Source organism: Symphalangus syndactylus, chromosome 4 (genome assembly GCF_028878055.3).
Source record: "Symphalangus syndactylus isolate Jambi chromosome 4, NHGRI_mSymSyn1-v2.1_pri, whole genome shotgun sequence".
Classification (NCBI taxonomy): Eukaryota; Metazoa; Chordata; class Mammalia; order Primates; family Hylobatidae; genus Symphalangus; species Symphalangus syndactylus.
The window spans coordinates 94,368,991-94,392,918 of NC_072426.2; the positions used below are offsets into that span (position 1 = coordinate 94,368,991).

At 54.5% G+C, this 23,928-nt stretch overlaps 1 protein-coding gene across 17 annotated transcripts in view; it reads right to left on the reverse strand.

Annotated features, from left to right (window-relative positions):
* The window catches only part of ZMIZ1 (zinc finger MIZ-type containing 1), a 244,620-nt gene that overhangs the window by 40,309 nt on the left and 180,383 nt on the right, over positions 1-23,928 (reverse strand). For 2 of the 17 annotated variants that reach the window (XM_063638180.1, XM_063638184.1), the window contains exon 1: positions 7,880-7,986. The exons of 13 other annotated variants lie outside the window; for them this stretch is intronic. Coding sequence is in view for 1 of the 4 variants with exons in the window: in XM_063638175.1 (XP_063494245.1) it covers positions 1,681-1,777 (97 nt within the window). In the remaining 3 variants the exon portion in view is untranslated. Of the gene's footprint in view, positions 1-1,680; positions 1,818-7,879; positions 7,987-23,928 lie in introns of those variants that run through there. 2 more of the 17 variants (XM_063638175.1, XM_063638181.1) reach the window with 2 other exon arrangements.

A 23,928-nucleotide genomic window follows, 5' to 3' on the forward strand; every position in this document is an offset into this window, starting at 1 on the left:
AGTGACACCAGCTGGGCGGGTGTCTGGGTGCGCCTGGATCTTGGCCGTCACTCACACGTCTGGACTGGAAGTTTGTCTGCTCTAATTAGGCGGGGCTGGCCTGCATGCCTCTTTGACCTGCGTGCCTTTGGTATGTGCACTTGCTAGGATGGCGAAAACAGTCCCAGGGTGAGTGGGAGAGACGGGAGGACCTGGTGTGGTGCGCAGAGCATACCAGGCAATGGGAGGGCAGTGTCAGTCCTGACCTGAGCCCCTCTGTGCCGCAGGCAGGGTCAAGACTGCCTTCTACTGCCTGGGCAACCAACATGGCCAACCTGTCCCTTGTCCTGTGGGCCCCACTTATCAGTGACTGGCTGGCCCCAAAGGCCCCTTTTCACACAGAGGTCCCCAGTTTTCAAATTAAAATGGCAGCTAGGACCCAATGTCCCTTTCCCCCTTCATAAAATGCAGTTCGCCTGGGCCCAGGACAGCCTTGGCCAGTACATGTGACTGCCTCTCTCCCACAGACGGGTGACGATTGGCCTCCTGCCTGGTGCTCCCACAGCGGGAGGCCCATGTACACATCACTTGCACAGCTGTCAATGAATGCCATTAGACCCACGGCCACCCTCCAAGGGGCTAAGCAATTGGCAGTGAGATACTCCAAAGCCTGCCAAGGGGCGTGGAGAGGAATTTTAGCTCCACCGTGCAAACTTTTTGGGCCCCTTCCAATCTGGGGTGTCAACATGGGGAGGCCTTCTGCCTGTCAGAAACCAAGAAGCAGGGGCTGGGCGTGATGGCTCACACCTGTAATCACAGCACTTTGGGAGGCTGAGGTGGGCAGATCACGTGAGGTCAAGAGTTCGAGACTAACCTGGCCAATACAATGAAACGCTGTCTCTACTAAAAATACAAAAATTAGCCAGGTGTGGTAGCTGGCGCCTCTAATCTCAGCTACTCGGGAGGCTGAGCAAAAGAATTGCTTGAACTCGGGAGGTGGAGGCTGCAGTGATCTGAGATCACATCACTGCCCTCCAGCCTGGGCAACAGAGCAAGACTCCATTCCCCTCCAAAAAAGAAAGAAAGAAATAAAAAAGAAACCAAGAAGCAGGAGGGGCTTTTGGGAGCAGAGATACAGCCATAGAAAGGGGGTTAGGGTCAGGAGGGAGCCTGAGGAGCTGGCCACAGAGGCCCATGGGACCACCCCCTGTCAGCCATACTGACAGAACAGCTATGGCAGTACCCACTGCCCCCTCTCCTCCAGCAAGATCTCTGATGGGTAACAGCCTTCTTTGGGGGAGGAGAAATAGAGGCACAACCACCTGCAAATGCAGTGCTTCTGACCCCTAAACAAATCCCCTCTCCCCCATCATGCAAGGTAGCAGGTTCTTATCAAGCAGGTGCTGAGCTGGGTACAGGCACCCCAGAAACTGGGCTCTCAGGGTCCTCACCAAGCCCCATCCCCTGTCATCCTCTCCAGCCTGTCCAGGGGCTGGTGCCGAGGACCTTGGGGCCTTCCAGCTCACCTCATAGTGACCATAGCTGGGGCTGGGACAGCAGCAGGGAATCACCCCAAGACTCCCAACTGCCAATGCTGAGCCTTAATCCAGATTTCCAAGCACTCCTCAAACGTCTCAGTGTAAAACGTATAAGCACGCACCACCTAACCCGTCTGAAGTGAACCCACTGAGCTCCCCTCACCTCTGCAAACTGCATCCTTGTGACCAGACTCCCTCGCCTCGATCCATTCTAACCTATAGTAGCACCAAGGTGTTCTATCACTCACCCAACCGTTCATTCAACAACTGGCTGCTGAGCACCTTCTGTGTGCTGGCGGTACTGCAGTGAAGCAGGCGAGGCTAGCACCCCTGCTGAAACCGCACATGGCCCCCACTGCTGAGTCCAAACCACTTAAGATGACATGCAAAGCTCCGCAGGCTGGGAGGAAGCCTTGGCGCTCACCTCTCCTGACCTCAGCGGGCAGCTACCACCCTGTGGTTCAGGGTAAGGGACTCTGAAAGTCTGGATTCGACTCGAAACCTCATTCCCTTCACAGCTACGTGACCTTAGGCAAATGACACAACCTCTCTGGGCTTCAGTTTATCTGCCAAATGTTAATGTTTACTCTTTAGGGTTATTGTGCTACTTTTTTTTCCTTTTTTTTTGAGACAGTCTTGTTCTGTCATCCAGGCTGGAGTGCAGTGGAGCGATCTTGGCTCACTGCAACATCTGCCTCCTGGGTTCAAGCGATTCTTGTGCCTCAGCATCCCGAGTAGCTGGGACTACAGTTGTGCACCATCACGCCTGGCTAATTTTGTGTGTGTGTGTATACATATTTTTGGTAGAGATGGAGTTTTGCCATGTTGGCCAGGCTGGTTTCGAACTCCTGGCCTCAAGTGATCCATCCATCTCGGCCTCCCAAAGTACTGGGATTACAGGCATGAGCCACTGAGCCCAGCCTTATTGTGCTATTGAATGACACTAACTCCTACAAAGTGTTTAAAAGCGTCTGGCATGTAGTTAGCACGAAGAGCCTCTCAGCGCCGTGTGTGCTCTGCTTGTAGCAGGCAAGAAAGAGCCTTCCAGACAGGAGGTGGTCTCTTATTTGTAAGCCCCCTCTGCCCAGCAGGCTCCAGGCCCACCTCTCTATGCGCCAGCCCCACCAGACACCCTGCAATTTCATGCCTCTTTCCTTACAGAACTTGCACTTCTTTAAGGCTCATCTCTAACGGTGCTTCCTCCAGTTTCCCATCTATAAAATGCGTTTAACAGGAGCTGCCTGCTTCATTGGATATGGGGTGTAAATTAGTGTTGCCAACCAACCCCACTGATATCCAAGTAGAAGCCAGTAAGTGTGCAGGATGGGCAGAGGGCCAAGGACCCTCACCAACCCTGCAACCCCATACCCACCTCTGTATCCTAGAACACTGGGAAGGCTGCTGAGGCATAGCCTGAAACCAACCCACAAGACCTGATCCCAGTTGTCTGTTACTGTGTGACACCCTTGAGCAAGTGACTTAACCTTCCTGCACCTCAGTTTCCTCATCTCCTAGGGTAGCCATACAGATGGGACTGCATTACCTCCATGAAGCACAGGGGAGCCAGGCACACAAATCTCTGCATGTGCTCATTATATCACGATCGGCGTTTCTGCCTCAGTCAGTAGAGAAGAGACCAACAGGATGGTCCTGGGACCTTGCATCTCTGCTTCTGATCACACAGCAGAGGGCGAGACAAAGGGCCTGGGCAGGCACAAAGCTCCAGAAGTTCATGGAGATGGCGGGGGCCCTGAGCAGATGAGCAGGTCTGTGTGCTCATTTAGCACACATGTTGCACAGGGCCCCTTCCCCCTGCCTCCTTCCGAGCCGCCTAGGGGTAGAATGAGGACATCGAGTGTCCTGCTCTGAGACACAGGAAGCAAAAATCAATTCCCCATTTGGAGGCAGCTGTGCCTCTGCTTCAGCTGGTGGCAAGGTGCCGGTGGCCCTGGAGGGAAGGCATTACTTCTTCTTTCCCTAGGACACCCCATGGGACTTCCACGGCAGACCCTCAATAGTGGCCATCTTTTGTAGGGGTAGCGGGGACAGTTCCCCAGGATCCAGAACAGCCCAAGACCCAGGCCCAGCCTCCCCCTTGACCCCCTCTAGAGCCCTGGCTTTTAGTAGATAAGATCCAGATAGTCACTGCCACATCCTCAGGGAAGCAGCAGCCCGGAGGGGCCAGCAGGAGGCAGAGTTGACCTCAGCAGAAGGGACAGTTGACCTCATGCTCCTGTTGCCTGCGCTAGTCTTTGTAGCTTCTCCAGGAAGCCACGGGGACACGAGGGTTCCCACTCCACACCAGCCGTGACTTAACTGAGATCACTGACAAGCAGCACGCATCCTCCAGTGGCGCCATGCCATAGTGTGATCGGCAGCACATTCTTCCTTCTTAGTGGCATATAAAATAGTGCTGTGTGCGACCAGGAGTGGTATCTTCTATAAATGGGACCCAGTAGATATGTCTAAGGGCCCTGCACCAGCTGCACCCAAGGATGCTATGGCGAAGGCAGCACCAACACTAGCCAGTCACCCTGTGGTCACTCATCTGAAACAGAAATGGGAGTGAACAAGCACTGGCTCTGAGGATCAGGAGGGGACCAGGCAGGAGGGCATTGAGGAAGAGCCACCTTCCCAACATCTGCTTCCCCAAGACCTTTCCAGCGACTCCCCTGTAGCCAGCAGCCCCCATATTGTCTGTCCTTTAGGGGGAAAAAATGAAACCAGATGTTGGGTGAGGCAGGCCTGAGTGGGGATGCCGGGGCAGCTGGTCCTGGCTTGCTCAGGCGTGCCCTCCCCAGGGGCAGTGACAGGCCCTGTATTTGCCCCTGTACCTGTAGCTCCCAGTAGCACAGAGGCCCAGGACTGGCTGACCAAATGAGGAGGTGAGAGGCAGAAGAGTGCAGCCCTAGTTCAGGAATCGCCTGAGTGCCAGGTGAGGAGGGTGGAGCTACATGTACTGTCCAGACAGGCCAAGTGACCAGCCTTTGTTAGCATCGATCGGGTCGGGTGTCACGGGGAGCAGGTACGCTCACCTGGGCACCTGGGAAAGGCTTCCTCCTCGCCAGGCTGTACTTGGCTTGAAAAGGAGCAAGAAAGCAGAGGCAGCCACAGCAGCCATAGGGAAAGAGGTGATCCTGATGGAGCCAGGCAAGGGGAGGTGCGGACAGTGAGAGGCCTGGGATGCTTGCTCCCGGTAAGATCTGGCAGTCAGGAATGGATGACAGCAGCAGTGGGGTGCAGGGGGAGGCTGGGAGGGATGAAAGGCCATCTGGAGGAGGGAACAGAAGCCTGGATGTACGGCTGGGCGGGAGAGTCATCGAACACACTGCAGCCTGGGGAAGCCACATGCAAAATGAAACAAAGGCCTAAGTATCAAAGAGCATCTTAGCAGCTAAAAGGCTGCTGGAGAACAGAGGAAGTGTGTGTGTGTCTGTGTGTTGTGGGGAGGTGTTGGGAGGGGTGCTTCTGAGACCCAGGGGACCCCCAGGGATGGGGCAGCACTCAGAGGGGCCCAGGAAGAGGCCTGCGAAGCAGTGGCGGCAGCGTCTTGAAGCAGGGCCCTCTCATCCTCAAACCATGCCCTGGCAGGTGGCAAGTGGGATTCATGATTCCAATAAAAATATGAATGATACATTTTCAGATGCTTCCATCCCATGAGCTTACAAAATGCCACACAAGACCCTCTGAAGTGGCAGCAGCAGTGAGAGCGGTGCCACTCCACAGCGGGGGAGGCTGGGCATGGGAGCTGCAGGGGCTTGCCTGTTGAGTCAGGGACAGGAGAGCCAGGCCCCCACACTGGTCCTCGCACTCTTTCCCCTCTGACATGTCGCAGGTTCCTTCTCCCACATCCACTAGAATCCCAGGGAGCACCTCAAGCTGCCTCAGGAAGACGGGCCCCTCCGTGTCCCACCCGCTGGTCGCCATATCCTGATGATCTTTGCAGTCTGTTCCCTTTGCTCCTTGCCTGCTCCAATCCAATCACCTTCTGCAGCCCTGCCGGTTCTCCTCTGAATTATGACAACAGCATCCTGTCATTCATCTCCATCTCCAAACCTGCCTCCTGCCAACCTGCCCTCTGCAAGGCGGTCAGAGGACTTCTGCCATCCATGCATTCTGATCACCTCTTTCCAATCTGTATCCCCAGAGGCTGCACAGGGCCTGGTAGATGGCAGTTGCTTGATGGATGCAGACACGAATCGTGGGCCAGGCTACCCAGGGGAATGCTGTGGTGCTCCGTAGCAAGAATATGAGCCCCTGGGGCCACGAACGGATTCGGGGGCTTCACTTCTACAACCCTGGCACCCAGCATGGCGTTTAGCACACGCTACGCAGCCAACAGATGACTAACACACTGACATGAATCTCAGCTAGAAATAACCCAATATGCTGAGACGACTGGGAAGGAAGGACAGACACTGAGACCCGGACAATCGGAGCAGTATCTGTGACCAGGCATTCAGCGGCCTTTAAACCCACCAGCAGCTCCCCATTCCTGGGGGCAGGAGACCAGCTTCAGAAACAGGGTTCTGAAAGGAATCTCATCAGGAATGTGTCCAGAGACTGCTGCTGTCCTCAAATAAAACCTACAACTGAGTCACATGACACCTGTTTCATGACATGCACAGCCAACCCCAGTCACGCGGAACAGGAGGTAAGCAGTTCACAGCAGCAACAGTTCATACAGCATGGGGGCCAGCCACAGCCCTGGTCATCCTCTGCTCAGGGGCTGGCACTGCTGTTCATGTTAGTGAGATGTTCCCAGCATCTCACCCAGGCCTCCCTGGAGATGGTGCTGCTCCTTCTGCTCCTGGGCCCAGGCTGTGCTCCCCTACCCTCTGATCCTCCTCTTTCAGCTCCCAAACACAGGTTCCTGGGACCAGGGAAGCCTGGGAGTTCAAGGCAGTAAGGTCTCCTGAATATCCCTGGGACCCCGAGTTCTACAGCCATGCACAGAAAAGAAGGGGTGGTGAGGGCTTGGGAGGGGCGGGAGAGTGCAGCAGACACAGGGGTTTGAGTCAACACAGGCCTGGACTCCTCATCGAATCTCTAAAATGGACAGACACTAAGAGGAACCTCTCCTGCTCACTGGCTTGGTGTGAGGAACCATGAGGTGAAGGAAGGGCCCCTTTGTCAACACAAGTGAGAGACAGCTCATCTCACACCAGAGTCCCACCTGGAAACCAAAAGCAGTAATATGCTGTCTCCTGCCTCCAGGAGGCAGAGTGACCAAGAACACAAGCTCTGGAGCCAGGTCGCCTGGGTTCAAATCCCAGCTCAGCCACATAGCAGCTGTGTGATCTTGGGTTAAGTTACTTTAGCTCTCTGTGCTTTGGTTTTCCCTTCTGCAAAATGGGGATAACAAGTAGCACATACCACCTAAATTACCAAGAGGATTAAATAAGTTACTATACACAGAATGTTGGTACAATACCAGGCATGTAGAAAGCATTACATGGGAATAAACTGTTAGCAGTGTTGTTGTAGTATACATGTTCCCTTGGGATGGAGAGGGTGCCCCATTTCTCTACCTAAGTACCGTAGAAAATTGCTCAAATAAAATACAATTTCTTTCACCCATCTCCAAGAAGATCATACAGATGCTCAGGAGTGTCCAGCCTCCCACCACCCCTTCACACTGGGTGCTCCCTGGGGCAGACAGTGTCCCCTCCCCTACTGGACTGGGTGCTCCCCTAGCACCCAACTGTGCCCACATCCAGACACCCTAGGCCCTCACAGAGCCACTCCGACAGCCACTCGCTTCTGACTCTGCTCTCAGGCCCAGCAGTGCCAGGAGGCTGGTCTAGGCAGACCCCTTCCTCCTCTGGAGCGTGTGGGTACAGGGGCTGGAGGGACTTTGCAGCTGTCCTCTCCACAACAGGAGGCCTGGGCAGTGGGCAGAGCCCAAGCCCCTCCTCAGCCCCATCCCACTGTGTCCAGAAGGAGGTGGGAGGTGGGCAGGAACTGGGATTCCTACTCTGGCTGCTTTGCTCAAAGCAGGAATGAGTGGTCTGACTCATGAGCCCTGAGAACAGAACTAGCCACAGAATTGTTACTCTGCCTGGCTGGAGGCTGGGGCTCTGGGGCCGGACTTCCTGCCTGTAGACCCACCACTGCTGGGTGCCCCAGAAATAGGAAAAGGGGCCTCCTCCCTGCCAGCTCTCTTGGGTCATCTCCTCCCAGGAGGAAATAGCACAGGAAGCACATGACCACAGAGACTCACAGTCCTCGGACCGGGGGCAGTGACTGCTGGGCCCCAGGAGGCCAGGGTTGGCTCTACCGAGACCACCGCACCATCAGTGCAGCCTCAGGGCCACGTGTGTGCTTCTGTAAGATGGGGCACCCCTTCTGGCCCGACTCACCCTGCTGTGGATGACGAGGATCTAACGGGGCCGTGGGAGCACACAGACAACCTTTTGGTTCTCCCAGCTGTGTGGTTCTTCCTGCTTCATTCAAACCTCCCAAGACCCAATTAGGACCCTGCCAAGGATTACACTACCTGTATTTTACAAAGGGGAAATCCAGGCCCAAGAAGGGGTGATTCAAACAGTCACCCCACAGGATGATGGCCCCGCCCACTGCTGGTACACGAAGGCCCCACTTTCATGCCCATAATTCTGTGACATCACATCTGAGAGCAGGCATATCCCCAGGAGACAGCCCTGCGCCTCCCACCTGCCTCCCACTCCTAAGACTTGGTGCCAACCCCAGCTTCTTGAACCTCCTGTGTGACTGTGGGCAACTTCCTCCCCTCTCTGGGCCACATGTAAAAGACAGGGGGTGGGCACTGCTCTCTGGTCTGTGGCCCCCTGAATCAGCCCTGGCCTCCAAACGGGGTCACGTTTCTCAGGGTGCAGGCCAGTCTCGACCTTGCCAGAGCACGCCTTCTTCTCAATCCTGCAGGTGCTATTGGGTGAGCTCTGTCTGCACACTTGGGGTGGACTGCCTCTCCACGCCGCTAGCAGGGATTACAGATGGAAGGGGCTCCAGAGAGCTCACCCTGTTGGGCTGCTCCGTTGATCAAGGCCGAAGCCCAGAGAGTAGAGTGGATTCGCTGAGGTCAAACAGCCGATGTGTGGAGGACTCTGGGGGTGACAGGGTCCTAGGAGAGTGGATGGGTGGGGAGCACACTGTGGTCTCAGCTGCTGGGGCTGCTGAGGGGCTGGGCCTTCTCCTTGGTTATAGAAAACATCACTTCTGGGGCATTGTGAGTTGGACTCTGGTGACCCTGACAGCTGACCCCTGGAACCTAAATCAGATAAGTTTTCCTTGGGGGAAAATCTCACTCTCCTGCAGACTGATGGTATCAGTAGCAAGGTGAACTGAGTTTCAGCTCAGCACCATCAGTAGCAAGATGAACTGAGTTTCAGCTTCTCCTGAGTTTTCTAGATCATTCCCATGTTCTGCTCCCTGCACCTCTATCACCATCACTTGTGGGTAAGAAAGGCAAAAAAAAAAAAAAAAAAAAAAAAAAAAAGGAGGAGTTGTCTGCTGGTGCTTGGGCTGTGAATGACCCTATCCATCTCCGCCACCCCCACCCCCGGTCCCCACACACGCTGAAGCCCTGTGCATAGGGAGGACTTGCTAGTTGGGTGGTGCAGGTGGCCTGGGATGTGCACGCAGGCTCCCGGCCCAGCTCACCCTGCCCTACCTGCTTCCCTGTGCTGGGCAGGTCCTGACTTCTCAGGTCCTTCTCAGACTGTGGTCCAGTCTGGCCTGAGAGAGGGCTTACAGCCTGTCCCTCCCTCTAGGAACACTCCTCACACACGCCCGCCCCCTCTCCCCAAGGGCTGCCTGGGTTGGCAGAAGCTGGGAACTGGGAGCCTCGAGGCGTGTGAACTCACCCTGGGAACTGAACTCCAGGGAACCTCAGAGCCGTCAGGGCTAGTTTTGTCAGCGCTGTTTCCCAAACCGGTTTGGCCATGCCTCGCCCAGTGGAGGCTGGGCAGGATGCATGGACCCAGGATAAGACGCCAGACTAAAACCCCAGCCCAGAAAATTCCCTGCCACCTCACACTATCATCTCTAACTCAGGGGCCATCAAAGACACCCCAAAACAAGCTCAAGAGGGTGTTGTCCACAGAAAGGGAATGCCCCTTTCTTTTTGGGGGTACCCCGATAAATGCTTCTGCAAAGTGCCCCCTTAGTCCTACCATGCACTTTTAGCTGAGAACAGCTCACAGGAGCTGTCACCATGTACTGTGCCCTTGTGAGGGGCTGGCTCACACTTCCTCGTTCCTCAGACCCTCACAAGCCCCCCGGAGGTGGGGTAGTCACAGGTCACAGCCCCTATCTTGGAGAAACTAGATACTCTGCCTCTGTGCACACCTGAGTATGTGGCAGGCCAGGGCCAAGGCTGGCCTCTGTCATCTTACCCTAGGGATAAAAATTTGCTGGCGGCAGGGCAATGGCGGAGGAGGTCTAGACCACCTCAGTAGCAAATTAGGTAGCACTAATAGCAAAGCAAGCATGCTGGAGAGGGGAGAGGTGCCCTGAGGAGGCGGTGGGTGGTTACCATCCCTGCATTCAGGGCCCCAGCAATGGGCCTCAGTCCTCCCTCCCCCAGCAATAGATTGAGGCCAAGAGGTACCCAAGAATGCACCAGTGTCCATGGTGAGGTGTGAGTGCCAAATGCCTCTCGACCTCCATTTTGCTCCAAGGACCTCTGGGCAGGACAGAGGCAAGCTCAAGAGGCGAGGTGACAAGGTCAGCCCACGCAGGGAGGTGAGGAGGCAGTCCCCAGGCTGGCCTGGGTCAACACTCCCACTCCATCTGCAAGGTGAGAACTGAGCCACACCCGCATGCCCAGGAACCACGGAGCCTGCACTCCAGCTCTCATTCCAGCAGGCACCACCCTGAGTGTGTGCTTTCCATTCCGCATGTAATTTTTCCTCAGGGCTAAACATCACTGCCCGTTGCTGGCTCTCAGGGAGATGGAAGGGTAAGGAGGGGTTATGGGAATCAATTTCTTCCCTGCATAATTTACTTTTCTGAGGAGGTCCCCTCCTTACCCTTCCCAGCTGGGTGCAGGCAGTTTAACTGTGTCCTCTCCCACCCAGCATAAGAAGTGGTTGGAGTGAGGCTGGGCCCTTCCTAGGGTCAAAAAGACCCTGGGGTCTACACATCATGGCTCTCCGGACTTCACAGATGGCAAGAGACCATGAGTTTGAGCACCAAGAGACCTTGTCGTGTACTCCCTCGATTTGATTTGACCTCAACCCTTAGTGTCCAATTCCAAGCCCTTGGTTTTTTCTGCCAGTGACAACCCCCAGGACCCCTCAAGTGGCTTCATTCCACCCAGCCTGGGCTCATGAAACCAGAGTACGGGCTCTGTCCTGGGGGCCCAGTGCTGACACTAAGCCTTGGGGAGGTGGTGAGCCTAGGGCATCACTGTTTCTTACAAAGAAAACACCCACAAAGCTTCCCAGACCCGAAGAGTGACTCAGGAGACGTGTGCCACGGTAACAAGGGGCAGGAGAGGGACTGGGGTGGGCTGCGCTTTGCTGGGTGATTCTGCTGACCAGACTCTACCATCTCGCCTCCAACCATTTGCACCCCCAACTCCACCCCACCCTTCCCTGCTTACAGTGCCTGACTTGGTTAATTGCCAAGACTCTCAGGTTCCTGATGCAAGAAACTCAGAAGAAGATTCCTTCCTCTAACTCTGAGCTAGTGCACCTGAAGTCTAAACCCAGCAAAGACCAAAGCCACGAGGCCAGGCTCCACACCAGCTGTGACCACTCTGGAAACACGTGTTGTAAGCTCAGGAGCGCATGGCACCATCTCTGTCACTGCGCCACTGCGCCGGCGCATGCAGTGGTACTTAACACGCTCCCTTCTGACCCTGTGCTATGGGAGATGACAACCTTCAGATGGGCTCTCAACCCAAAACCTGTTGTAGGGTTTTCCCTCTTATCCTTTCATCCAGCAGAAGCAGCTGACGGCTGGCACATTTCATGTTTCTACATCTTGACTTCCTAATCGGTCGTTCTACTCCTTTTCCGAGAAACCCAGAGTATGGAGGCTTGACAGCCCTGGAAATCACATATGCCTGGCTGTTACTAAACCTCTCCAAGTCCCCAGCAGATTGCCCAGTGGATGCCCACTGGCTGCCCAAACACCGGACTGGTCTCTGTTCATTGCTCTGGGCCCTCCTTCCTAGCTGCAGGGGTCCCTGTGCATTCTGGAGAATACATGTCACTCTTTTAGCATGCTAGCTACCAGTTTTAGTCGTGCACAAGCACACGCCGTTCAAGACAACCTGAGATAGGGACTGAATTTATAGAACACTGAGGGGAGGGAGGAAATGAGAGAATTTCTCTTTTTGTAGAAGATCCTTTACCTGATGAAATGGTTCTCTGTGAGGTTTCTTTAAATATCCAGTTGCCTTGTTGCAATGAAAATCAGAATGGTTTATAAGAATGCCATTTACATCTGGTGCTTCCTGGCTGCACCTGTTACTCAGTGTAACACACCTGGGGTGATGTCTGGATGGTGCGGTCCCAGAGCAGGGCTGAATGATTCACTGCAGCCTGGATCTCCAGGCCAGGGGTTCTCAATCTTGCCCATGCATTAGAATAATCTGGAAGGCTTGTTAAAACACAAGCATGTTGGGCTCCACCCCCAGTGGAGTTTCTGATTCAGTGGGTCTGGGGTGGAGCCAACGAATACATTGCTAGCCAGTTCTCAGGTGCTGCTGATGCTGCTGACCTGGGGACCCCACTTTGAGAACCACTGCTCGAGACCAGGGGATGAGCTCAGTGCTTGCAAGATGCACGTGCTCGGTTACTCCATGAACAAGATGGGGGGAACCATTCTTTTCTCTCCCCTTTTGGGTTCAGGACATAAGCAAGTTCTTAGGGCCAGCAGAAGCATGTGCTTGGCAAACGTTCGCTGATACTGCTGTGGACCTCCCCTGACCTTTGCATTCAAAGCTCTGGAGATTTGACCCTGAACTCTCTCTCCCTGGCCTATGAGACAGGAGAAAGGAGTCTTACAAGGGAGTCAGACACATGGAGCCCTGGCTTTATCTACTAGTTATGAACTATGTGATCTTGGCAGGCGTGTGCACCTCGGTTTCTTTGCCTGCATGCACAAACCTATCTCACCTCAGCGCGCTAAAGGTGTAACAAGGTAACCTTGACAGTGGCTATGGATGGACAACTTGATTCAGACCAGGCACTGTTCTGAGCACTTTGCATGTGTGGTCTAATTAAAGCCTCTACTCTGAGAGGGCACTGTTGTCCCCTGCCCAGCATCTCTCAGCAACACCACTTGCTGGTGTCCCTCAGCCTTCTGCCTTGGAGCCTGCTTCAAAGAGTGGCTGTAAGAATTGAATTAGGTACTGCAGGCTCTGCCTCACTGCTGGCTCTAGGAAGCAGCCCCAGGTAGGCGAGGGACAGACAGCAGCCTGGGCTATCTGCAGTTCAGGCCAGGCTCCCTGTTTCTCTTCCAGAGCAGCTGGGGGAGGGAGCCGTCATTTGTTTAGGCCTCTGCAGTGTTTAATCAGCACGCAGCTCTCTCCCTCCTCCCCCTCCAGCGCCTGCTCTCTCCCTGCAGAAAACAGCTCTCTGCCTTCTGCCTCTGATGGAGGCCATGAAAAATTAACACAGCACGTAGGGAGAGGGAAGGAAACACCGGGTAGGGAGGGGCATTGGAGCTGGGTGACCAGCTGGCCTGAGCTGAGTGCGCACCAGTTGGACAAGCGCGAACTGGACGGGCCTCTGAGGGGCCGGCTGGGTCAGAAACCCGACCACCCGGCGGGGCCACGGGGTCTTTCATGACGCTCAGCCTGGGGGTCTGGAGCACACCCAACTACCCCTGGGGGAGCCGGAGTGCAGAGTCTGGGCTTTCCTGGGGTCTCGAACCCCCGGACAATCTGAAGACAGGGATACAGTCTCTCTCTGCCCTGAAGAGAGCCAGGTCATGCAGGGACGTGTCCTCGGGAAGGTCAACTGCAGGCTAGGCAGAAACGAGACACGTCTCCTTTCTCTGTTCATTTTCCTGACAATCCTGTGGAGACAGCTACCCTGATTTGATAGGAGGAAACTAGTGTTCAGAGAGGTTAAGAAAACCTGCCCAAGGACAACCAGTGAAAACAGCAGAGTGGGATCTATTTGGTTTTAATTAATACAATTACTTTTCATTTACATAAGTACTACACAAATCCATTCTCCTTATAAAGCTAACGTTTCCCCAGCCTCCAAACCCAGTTTTCCCATTACATCCTATGATTCCACCTCACCGTTCCACATTTCTTAACTTTGAAATGCTATTTTGAAGAAGTAATATGGGCACGTGATTAGAAATATACAGAAGTCGAATAAAAGGCGTGCATTGAAAAACAGTCTCCTTGACGCCTCCCTGTTGCCGTTCCTTCCAAAGGGGAACCGCTGCTGGTGGCTTTTTTTCCTTCCAGGGTTATTCTATCCTTGACACCTACCAGACACTTTGCCACCTCTGCCTGGAAGGTTCTCGTCCTGGACAGCCACGTGATTCACTCACCTCCTCATCCTCATGCAGCCAGAGTTTCCCTGACCTCCCCGTTTATGAACTGTCATACCTCCCCACCACCGACTCCCTCTATTTTTCCTCCCCTGCCTCATAGTTCTTCAGAGCACCTATCACCACCTGCTTTTAAAGTCCTGATTCCCCTCCCTCCACGCTGGAACAAAAGCTCTACCAGGGCTAGGGTTCCCATGTGCTACATTTGCCAGCACATCCCCAGTGCCTAGAACAATGCCTGGCACACATGTGACAATTAACACTGATGGAAGGCAGGGCACTGCAGGTACACAAAATCTGGCAGAGTATGCATGCTGTTTTGAACTCAAACTCACTGTCACACCTGTGCCTCTTTCATCTTTTGTCTCTTCCTAGGACCCAGCCTAGTCTGGGGCACACAGCAGACACTCAGAGCTCAGAATGACCAGACCAGAAACGTGACCCTTACCTCACACCACAGACCAACCGAAAGTCGAGGGGAGTGGAGAGAGGGGGAGCAAAACAACATACTGTCTAGAAGGTGACAGAGGAAAGGCTGGGCACGGTGGCTTACACCTGTAATCCCAGCACTTTTGGAGGCCAAAGCAGGCAGATCACTTGAGGTCGGGACTTTGAGACCAGCTTGGCCAACATTCGAAACCCTGTCTCTACTAAAAATACAAAATTAGCAAGGCGTGGTGTGAGCCTGTAATCCCAGCTACTGGGGAGGCTGAGGCAGGAGAATCACTTGAACCTGGGAGGCAGAAATTGCAGTGAGCTGAGATTGCATCACTGCCCTCCAGCCTGGGCAACTGAGCGAGACACTGCCTCAAAAAAAAAAAAAAAAAAAAAAAAAAAAAAAGGTGATAGAGAATATCTTCATGATCTGGGGTTTGGGGAAAATACTCAAGAAGCACAAACATGCACTAAGCATTAGGGAAACTTGATAAATTTTCCTACGGAAGGATGTCCTGCATCCCAGAATACCCCATTAATGGAGTGAGAAGCACAGGGTGAGGGTGAGTCCGCATGGAAGGGAAGAAGCCACACAGTGCACGATGAAGCCCTGTTGAAGGGTTCTGGAGAGTCGGACTCCTCAAGACTGTACAGCGATCCAGGAAGGCTTCTCAGAAGAGGCAGAAGGTGACTCCCTCCCACTCCTCCCCTAGGTCTGGCCTCCTCTCTCTTCTCCTCCATGAAAAACCAGAGGCTTTAAGACAGACAGAAGAGCTCTAGCCCCCCTTCCCTGCCCCACGCAGAGATAACCAAGCAAGAAAAAACAAATTAAAGAGTCCAGGAGCTGGGCAGGGCCTTGGGAAGTTTGGCTTGACAGGGCAACAGCATTTAACAAAGCTCACATCATCCATCACTTGGGCCCAGTCATTTAGATACTGGGCATTTGATTAAACTAATACGGGTGGCTGGGGTGAGGCATGGCTGGGCGCTTCCTCCCCTTGCCTACAAATTAGACCGTCACACACAATCCGATTACCTTGACTGCCACATTTATCTTGGGAGAGGGGCCATCCATCACTCCTCAGCAGCTGGCTCTGCCCTCCCCACATTAGCTCTATCAGGAGGGGAGTGAGTTCGCCCCAGTTTCAGCAGACCATGTTCAGTCAGTCATTCCTTCCATCACCCACTCCAAATACTCACCCCAAAGTGCCCGACGTGGGGCAGGCCTTGGGCTCAGCACCAGGGTGCAGAGAAAACAGTCCATGGCCTTTAGACTCATGGAAGGCTCATGAAAGGGGAGCTATCTGGGTTGGGCTTGGAGAGCCTAGAATGTTGGTGCTGAAAGCTATGTTGCACTGATGGGCACAGGTTTACGTCCCACTTTGCCTCATCCAACTGAGACCCTACGCATGACAATCACCAACCATCCTCAACTTCACACCTATGAAATGGGATAACACAGTACAGTGCTGGCCAACAGAATTTCTGCAGTACTGGAAATGTTGATTTGTGCTGCCCGAAACAGGAGGCAGGGGCCACATGTGCTACTGCACACTTGATGTGTGGCCAGTGCAACTGAGGAGTTGAGTTTAAATTCCATTTAACTATTTTCTTTTTTTCTTTTTCTTTTTTTTTTTTTTTAAGACAGGATTTGGCTCTATCCACCCAGGCTGGAGTGCAGTGCTGCAAACATGGTTCACTGCAGCCTCGACCTCCTGGGCTCAAGCTATCCCACTGTCTCAGTAGCTGGGACTACAGCTTCCTGAGTAGCTGGGACTACAGGCGTGCATCACCACCCCTGGCTAATTTCTTTTGATTCTTAGTAGAGATGAGTCCTCGCCATGTTGCCCAAGCTGATCTTGACCTTTTGGGCTCAGGCAACCCTCCTGTCTCAGCCTCCCAAAGTGCTGGGATTTCAGGCATGAGCCACCGTGCCCGGCCCATTTAACTTCATTTCATTAAATTTAAGCTCCAATTAGCACATGGGGATACTGGCTCCCACGCTGGGCTCTGCAAATCCAGTTTCTGGCTACCTTCTTGGGGTTGTTGTGAAGAGTAAGCAGGCCATCCTTAAAATGCCCAGGACAAAGCCTGGCACATGACAAATGCTCAACAAAAGCGAGGTCCCTTCCCTCTGGGTTCTGAGACCAAGGATGTAGGGCTATTGTCTGAAGAGTCCTAGACTCAACAGCAATCACCTTTGTGTTCTCATAATACAGCTCAGAGTTAAAGACAGTGCAAACCATAAAGTGGCAGGGATAGAACCTGAGTCCAGGTCTCTGTGGCTTGGAACCCCGTCTTTCCACTGGACACCTGGCTCCCCATGAGATGGACAGCAAGAGCAAAGGCTCCAGGATGCAGCCTGGGGAGGGCAGGTCTGCCTGGCAGGCAAAGACCAGCAGCTTCTTCCCTGAACATCACCATGGTCTGTGAGGCCTGGCTTCTCTTCCACATCAGTCACCTCCCAATGTTAGCACCTCCCAATGCCAGGCACAGGGTCACCCCATAGCCTGACCCGCCCCAGCCCCGCAGGCCAAGCCCAGGGCAACACCGATGGTCCCCTGACTCAGGGTAGAGCTGGGGCAGCCAACAGAGTTTCTGGTTCCAGATACACCAACTCTAGTCCTAAGGCTTTTGCAGAGCAACCAGGACAGCACAACTGAGGCCCTCAGTGGCACCAGGTGCAAAAGAGCTCAGGGTCATCCGGCTTCTCCTGCCTTCCAGGGTGCATTAGCAGAGGCTCAGAGGCTGGCAGACAGGGGGCAGACCAGCTGTTGTCACCAGGAATCTGAAGGCTCTGGGGGAGCCCGGTCCCCACACTGGTCCTCAGTCCCCTCACTAGGGACCAGCCCATCCTCTTACAGGGCTGCAGTGGGATGAGCGGAGCTGACATGTGAATAAACAGGTGAGGATGGAGCATGTGCTCACTCGGGCTTGCTTAAATTATTGGTGTTGTCTGAGGTCTCAAGGCAGGTCAGCGACAAGGTGAGACCCCAGTCTGTCTCACGTGGGTCTGGGGAGGCTGTAGACAGCATCTAGGAACAAGCACTCACGTAGAAGCCTGAAGACTCCACTCTTCACTGATGGGCTGTGTCACCTGGAGCAAGCCATGTCACCCCTCAGGTATCCCCACCTCTTTTTTATTTTCTTAATGGAAAAACTAGAGCAAAATCACAAGCATGCACAAACCTTTCTGCGAGGATCAGATGGGGCATGCCAAAGCACTTATGACCTGGATATGGACGCCTGTGAGGGCATCTGACTATGTCAGTGGGTGGGCAGGATTTCCTGGTAACTTCAGAGCAGCCTGACCCTGGAGAGAAATCACCTCCCAGAGCAAGACATGCCCCCTGTGGAAACAGCTGGAGCTTAAGAGTCCAGTCTTCAGACACTCAGAGGGGTCCTGCTGGCAGGGCACTTCTTGTGAAACCACAGGCTGGAAAGGAGCAGACCCACCTGTGATCCCCTCAGTATGTGCTGCAGGGGCACCAGCAGGCTCCCTCCCTGGAGTGGCCGCCCTAACCCACCTGGCTTGGACTGTGGCCTCTAGCTGGCCTGGAAGGCTGGGAAGGATGCAGGGCACGCATGCAGCTGCAGGAGAGAGGGGGCTGCCCTGGATGGGATGTGGGAGATGCTGGCCAGAGTCCACCGAGAGCTGGGAGATGGTGGGGAAGGCTATTGTGGGGTGGGTGCCAGGCCAGGAGCATAGAGGGGTGGGGTGACATGGAAGAGCCACAGGTGAGATCGGAGTGGAGAAAGGGGGATACTGGGGAGCTGAGGAGGCCCCCCAGAATTCCCTCCAGCAGATTCACCCCTCTCTGCCGGCCAAGTTCGAAGGCACACTTAGCCACTCACACATTAGTATAAATGAGTTTATGACAAGCTGTGCCAAGACGGGCAGGGAGCAGTAATTGAAGGGAAAATCATGGGGTGGAGGAAGGTGGCAGGCAGCTCTCCTCAGCAAGAGCCTCCTCAATGCCAAGGAAGGGGCCCTAGGGGGCTCCCAGTGGGGACTCTCTGCCACTAGGACACCCGCATTCCCCCCATCCCTTTCCAAAATACCAAAATGCCAACACTCCTTTGTTGCCACTTAAACCAATTTGGGGGTAATTCTGCAGGCAATTGTCTTCCGATTTACAATGCGGCTCTGTGATTGCATCCAGGCTGATGGTTCAGGCTGTAATTGTATGGTAATCACTTCTGTTTATGATCGATGCGGAAATCACTATTGTTTTCCAGCAGGCTTGTTAAATCGAAAAAGTGCAGGGGTGGGGAGGGAGGGTTTATTTCTGTGAGTTGGAGCCCCGGGAAAATGAAATTAAGTAGAATAACTCAATGTGGGGGGTGGGGGGGGAGAGGTGGCTCTTACAGCAAAGGCACCCTCATGAGCTCAGAATGCAGAGACAGAGACAGGCAGGAACACAGAGACCCTGAGAGACATGGAAGGTACACTTGGAGAGGCACAGAGGAATAAGAGGGGAGCGGGCAGGGATGCTGGGGAATGCCCGGGCTCAAGACAGAGATGGTTAGGAATGCAGATACACACAGAGTTGCCCAGACGGACTCCACTCCTCACACCTGCAGAGAAACTAAGCTAGAGATATGCTAGGGGGACCCCCTTACCTACTCATACCACGCTTCAGCAGACCTGTTCACACCCATTCCCGAAGAAGGGTGGGGGCAACCCAGGTGCCAGGTGGCAGGCCAGGCACTGCCTGCCCCTCAGGGCTAGAGCCCGGCCTTCCCCATCTGGGATTTGCCTGCCTTCTCCTCTCCCCTGCCCTGAGGCTGCCTACCTGCCGCCTGGAAACAGGGTGGCAGATGGCACCTGGGGGCTCAGGTGGCAGGAGCAGGGCAGTGTCGTGAGCTCAGTGGCTGCTGTGGGGAATGAGGGGAGCTGCCCACCTGGCAGGCAGAAACCCGAATCTCCCCAAGGCCACAGGGAATCGGCTTGGGCTGGGTGGAGGGCAATGCCTCCCAGGGCGGCCACAGGCATCCGCGGCACCAGAGGACCCAGCCAGCCCAGGCTGGAGGCCCACAGCCCTGCGGGGTGCCGAGTAGGCACCAGCTGTCGTGGGCAGCTCAGACAGACCTTGAGGCTGCAAGAGGTTTGTTTCTTCAACCACACGCCCTTCTTCCCCAGCAAGAGTGGAGTGGATGGGGGCCATCCGGCAATGTGCTGAAAATCACGACTGCAGTGAAAGGTATCAGGTGTTTGGTTTTGAAAGCCAACAAGGCCGAGGTCCCTCACTCGGTCGGCTCTCCCTGCATTGCCTGGCACCCTCACCCACCAACGCCCCCACCCGTCTAAACTGCCCTTCAAATTTCTCAGTTTTGCGTCACTCCAGGAAGGCCATCCCCCACCCAAAAGGGACCCATGGCATGGAATATCACGCTGACTGCAAGGCACGACTTGGTCACCCAGACCTGCCTGAGGGGTGGCCCTGGCTCTAATTCCTGTGGTACTTTTGTGAGCTTTGGTTTGCTTAGCAGTGAATAGAGACCAGCGGGCCAGGCCCCATCATGAGTGGATCCCCAGTTAGAGCAAGAGCAGCACTCGGCAGCCTCCCCACGGGACCCCGCCTGGGCCAAAGGCCGTCCAGCCCGGCTTATGGGGCTTCCCTAAACGCAGGGCACCCTGACTCTGCTTCCGTGCCCGGCACTGATGTCCCCAAAGGCAGCCAGGGCCCTGGGATGGCGGGCAATGACCTCAGTCCACTCCCTGAACAGAGAGGACCATCCCCAGTACCCTGCAGGTCCACTTGGGGTTCTGGCTCTGAACTTCCCTAAGACTGGCCCTCAAGCAGGCCACCCTGAGATGTGCTGGGCCCTGAACAGGGGCACCCCAGGCTGCCTAATTAGGGGCTCAGCAGGGCTTGCTAGGAAGCGGCTGGAAAACCTTAGAAGTGGAACAATCACTCCTAATTGGAGTTCTAGGATTCAGCTTAAGAAAACAGTCTCCTTCTCCCCCAGGGATTTTGTTTCTGAAGTATATACAAACAAGTGATAGCTACTCAACATTAAAAACAAAGTTGGCTGAAAATGAAAATTTAAGCTACAATTAAGTTTTCTGAACGGAGAGGAAAACCCCAAGGGTGGGGTGCCTATGAGTGAGTGTGTGCATGAGTGTGTGTGTGAGTGTGCGTGTCAGCGTGTGCATGAGTGTATGTGTGTGTGTGCCTGTGTGTGAGGCCATGTGTGCAGGCCCGTGCATCCACACAGGGCATGATGGACACTGAGTGGATGGATATCTTTGGAGTCACAGTCATCCTTCCTTTCCTCATGGGCCTCTCACAAACTCCTGGATCTAAGTGAGCCTCCTGTGTCTGGATCCCAAATTCCCCAGGGCACTGCCAGGGAAGTGGATACAGGACCTTGCCAGTCCCCTGGTGGACACTGAAGCCTCGGAGTTGGAAGGTAGAAGGCCAGAGTTCAGGCCGCACCTCCACCCGCCAGCCCCCCACACTCCCTGACCCTCAGTTCCCACCCCTTGCTGGGTGGGGAGAAGCCACTGCATACATGGAAGGCTTTTCTGGACTCTGCAGCACTCTAGAAATGCCCCAGACAATCCAAGACAGCCCAGCACGGCAGGGAGGGACAGTGCAGGTACCTGTATGCCCCAAAAGGATTGGAATGTGTCAACACATTTACACACCCAGTTCCCCATGTGCCCCTATGTCACAGACACACTCCCAACACCCAGTGTGTTTGTAAGCCTGCACAAACTCACAAGTACACTACCCTATATCCAACAGCAATTCAACTTGCTAACGACCCCCACACGTCCTCGTGGACACATGCATGTTCAACCGCATGTTTATCTGATATATGCACAAAGATGCAAAACCCAGGCAACATTTGCAAATGTTCTATCTTATATCTCTCTTCATCAACACATAATCTCTGCAACAGGCTTAGCCCTACTTCTCACCCAGATGCATGTCCAGCCCTGCACACCCACTGCCTTCCAGCCCTGTCATCTTAATTCTGGGACTTGAAGCTCCCAGAGGGCAGGGGATGTGTCTTTTTTCACCTTCCCCACAGTGCCTGGACCAGAGAGAACCCAGCTCTTCTTTTGTTCATTCACTCATTCCAAAATATATTACAGGTATATGTTGCCTATCTGGATGCTCACCATACAAACTTGAGCGAGCTATAGTCATAGTCATGAACTTGAAGAAATGCGACATTCCTGCACATACCAAGGGCTGCACTAAGTGCTGTAGTGACAGTGCAGTGTGCCTGGTAATGGTCAAAGGTACATCTGTTAGTAAGGGCACGGGCAGAGAGGCGTGCATCCAGGGTCCCCAGCAGATGCCTGCACACACTCACACACTCAGTGGGCAGCCTACACCGTGACTCCTGTAGCTATAACAGGCCTGTGGGTGAGGGTGTCCCCGTTTTGCAGAAGTGGTGACTGAGTATGCTGCTGGGTGGCAGAAGGACATCTCAAGCACAAGATCACTTGGGTGGGGTGAAAGCAAGGCTTCAGGTAGCAGGTGCCCAAGACTGGGGAGGTGTCCAGGGAAGTGAGTCTCGGCCAGGTCACTTCAGAGGCTGGTTTCTATTTAGGTAAGAGCCCAGGGGGTACCATGGTGAGGGTGTGGTGGACTACACACTCCTGGGAGAGAGGAGGGGATGACCAGGAAAGTCACACCTGGGAAGAAACCCCAGGGGAGAAATCTCCATCCCAAAGGCTGTCACCTGAGGAGAAAGATCTTATCCAGGTCACTAAATGTGTTTCTCCGAGAAGGTACACCACCACATAAAGCTCTGAGAAGATTATGGGCCCCTGGTAGGCCTGATGCTGGGAAGGCTTAATTCTAGGCCGGGTGGATACATAGGCTGGGTGGGTACAGGGGCCTGTAGGAGCCTGCCTCCTGAGGCCCACCTGCTGTCTACGGGTGCCCTTGGGCAGCAGCAGTCGAAGGAAAAGCAGGGTTCAGGGAGGGTGGAGGACCTGCCTCCATTTCAAGGGCCAAAGTTGGCCTGGACAGAAGAAGCCAGAGCCTGAGCTTACAGTGGAAGCCAAGTGCTCGGCCCTTACTCCCTCCCCTGTCCCTCCCACTGCCCGAGTGACCTCCTAGAAGCCACTAAGGACCCAGTGGTTGAGGCTGCCATGGTTCTAGTAAGGTGGGGATGGGGCGTTTCTCTGTTTTGGGTGCTGCTGCCCTGACCCCCTGGGACAATGGCTTCTGTCCTTTTTCCAGGGCATCCCAGGACTGCCCAGTAACTTTCTGAGCCTGTTGCTGGCAAATCAAATGAAGACATACCTGAGAGTTACACAAGCTGTCCCCACTCTCTGCAGGGAAGACACAAGCCTTTGCTCAGCAAACACTGAGTGAGCCCTGAGCTTCTGGCCAAGAGCCCTAGGGCCCTGGCTGGAGGCAGGGGGACTATTTGCTCCAAGATGTCTCAGGCTCTTGGAGAAGATGGGCATTCTGCATGTTCTACCAGTTCAGGGCTCATGCTGGAGAAAAGGTACCCCCAACAGATGCATGGGGTGAGGGGTTGGGGGAGTGTCTGGATAGGCTGGGCTGCAATGGACAATTAAGAGGCCCTGAAGCTGGGAAGCACGAGGACAAGTGACCCAGAGGAACACGCCTCCCACAAACATGAGGAGAACCACGCAGAGCAGGAAGAGTAGCTCATGTTTACTCAGGGGCGATGAGATCCCAGAACTGTGCTCAAAGTGCTGGCTGGAATGAGCTCTTTAATCCTCCCACAGCCCTAGGGGATGAGTACTAGTCTCTGGTTCTACAGATGAGGAAACTGAGGCTTAGACAGGGTGAGAGGTCCCGGTGTGTGGAGAAGACAGGAGAGGAGGGGGACAGATGTAGGGAGCAAGCTCAGGAGGGGACCTTTGTGGGGTGAGGGCCTCTCGCTCCTAACAGTGGGGAGCCACAGGAGGGCCATCCCATCCCCACCTGGAAACCCCCACTTCAGTGCAGTGCCCAGTCTTCACCTCCTCGATCTCTCTGATGGCCACAAGTCCCCAGCAAGCCCCTCCCTGTTTGGCCCCCAAGCTTCCTGTGCCTTCTTCGTGCGCGTGGTCTTTTCCCCAGGATGGTCTTCCGGCCTGAAGGCTGTTCTGTCTCCCAGTACCCATCCCGACATCAAAGACACCGCGGGTGTCAGGGCCTAGGGTTTGACAGGAAGCCGTGTGCTGGCTCCTGGGATCCTTCCCCAGCTCCCAAAATTTCCTCTCAGCGAGGGGTTCTCCAGGCACCCTTTGGGCACCTGGAAGCCAAAGCTGGACTCACAATCCTTATTCTGAGCCCACTCTCACTAGGATGGCTGGACCTCAAGGGCCACCTCAACATGGCTCGACTCACAGACCCTCTGCCCAGAAACGCAGGGGCTCACAGACCCTGGCAAACTATGGGTGGACCTCAAGGAAGAAGTCCTTGTGCAAATCACTGGCGGGCTTCAGAAGTCCAGGGTGCAGATTCTCACCGCTCATTCCCCAAGA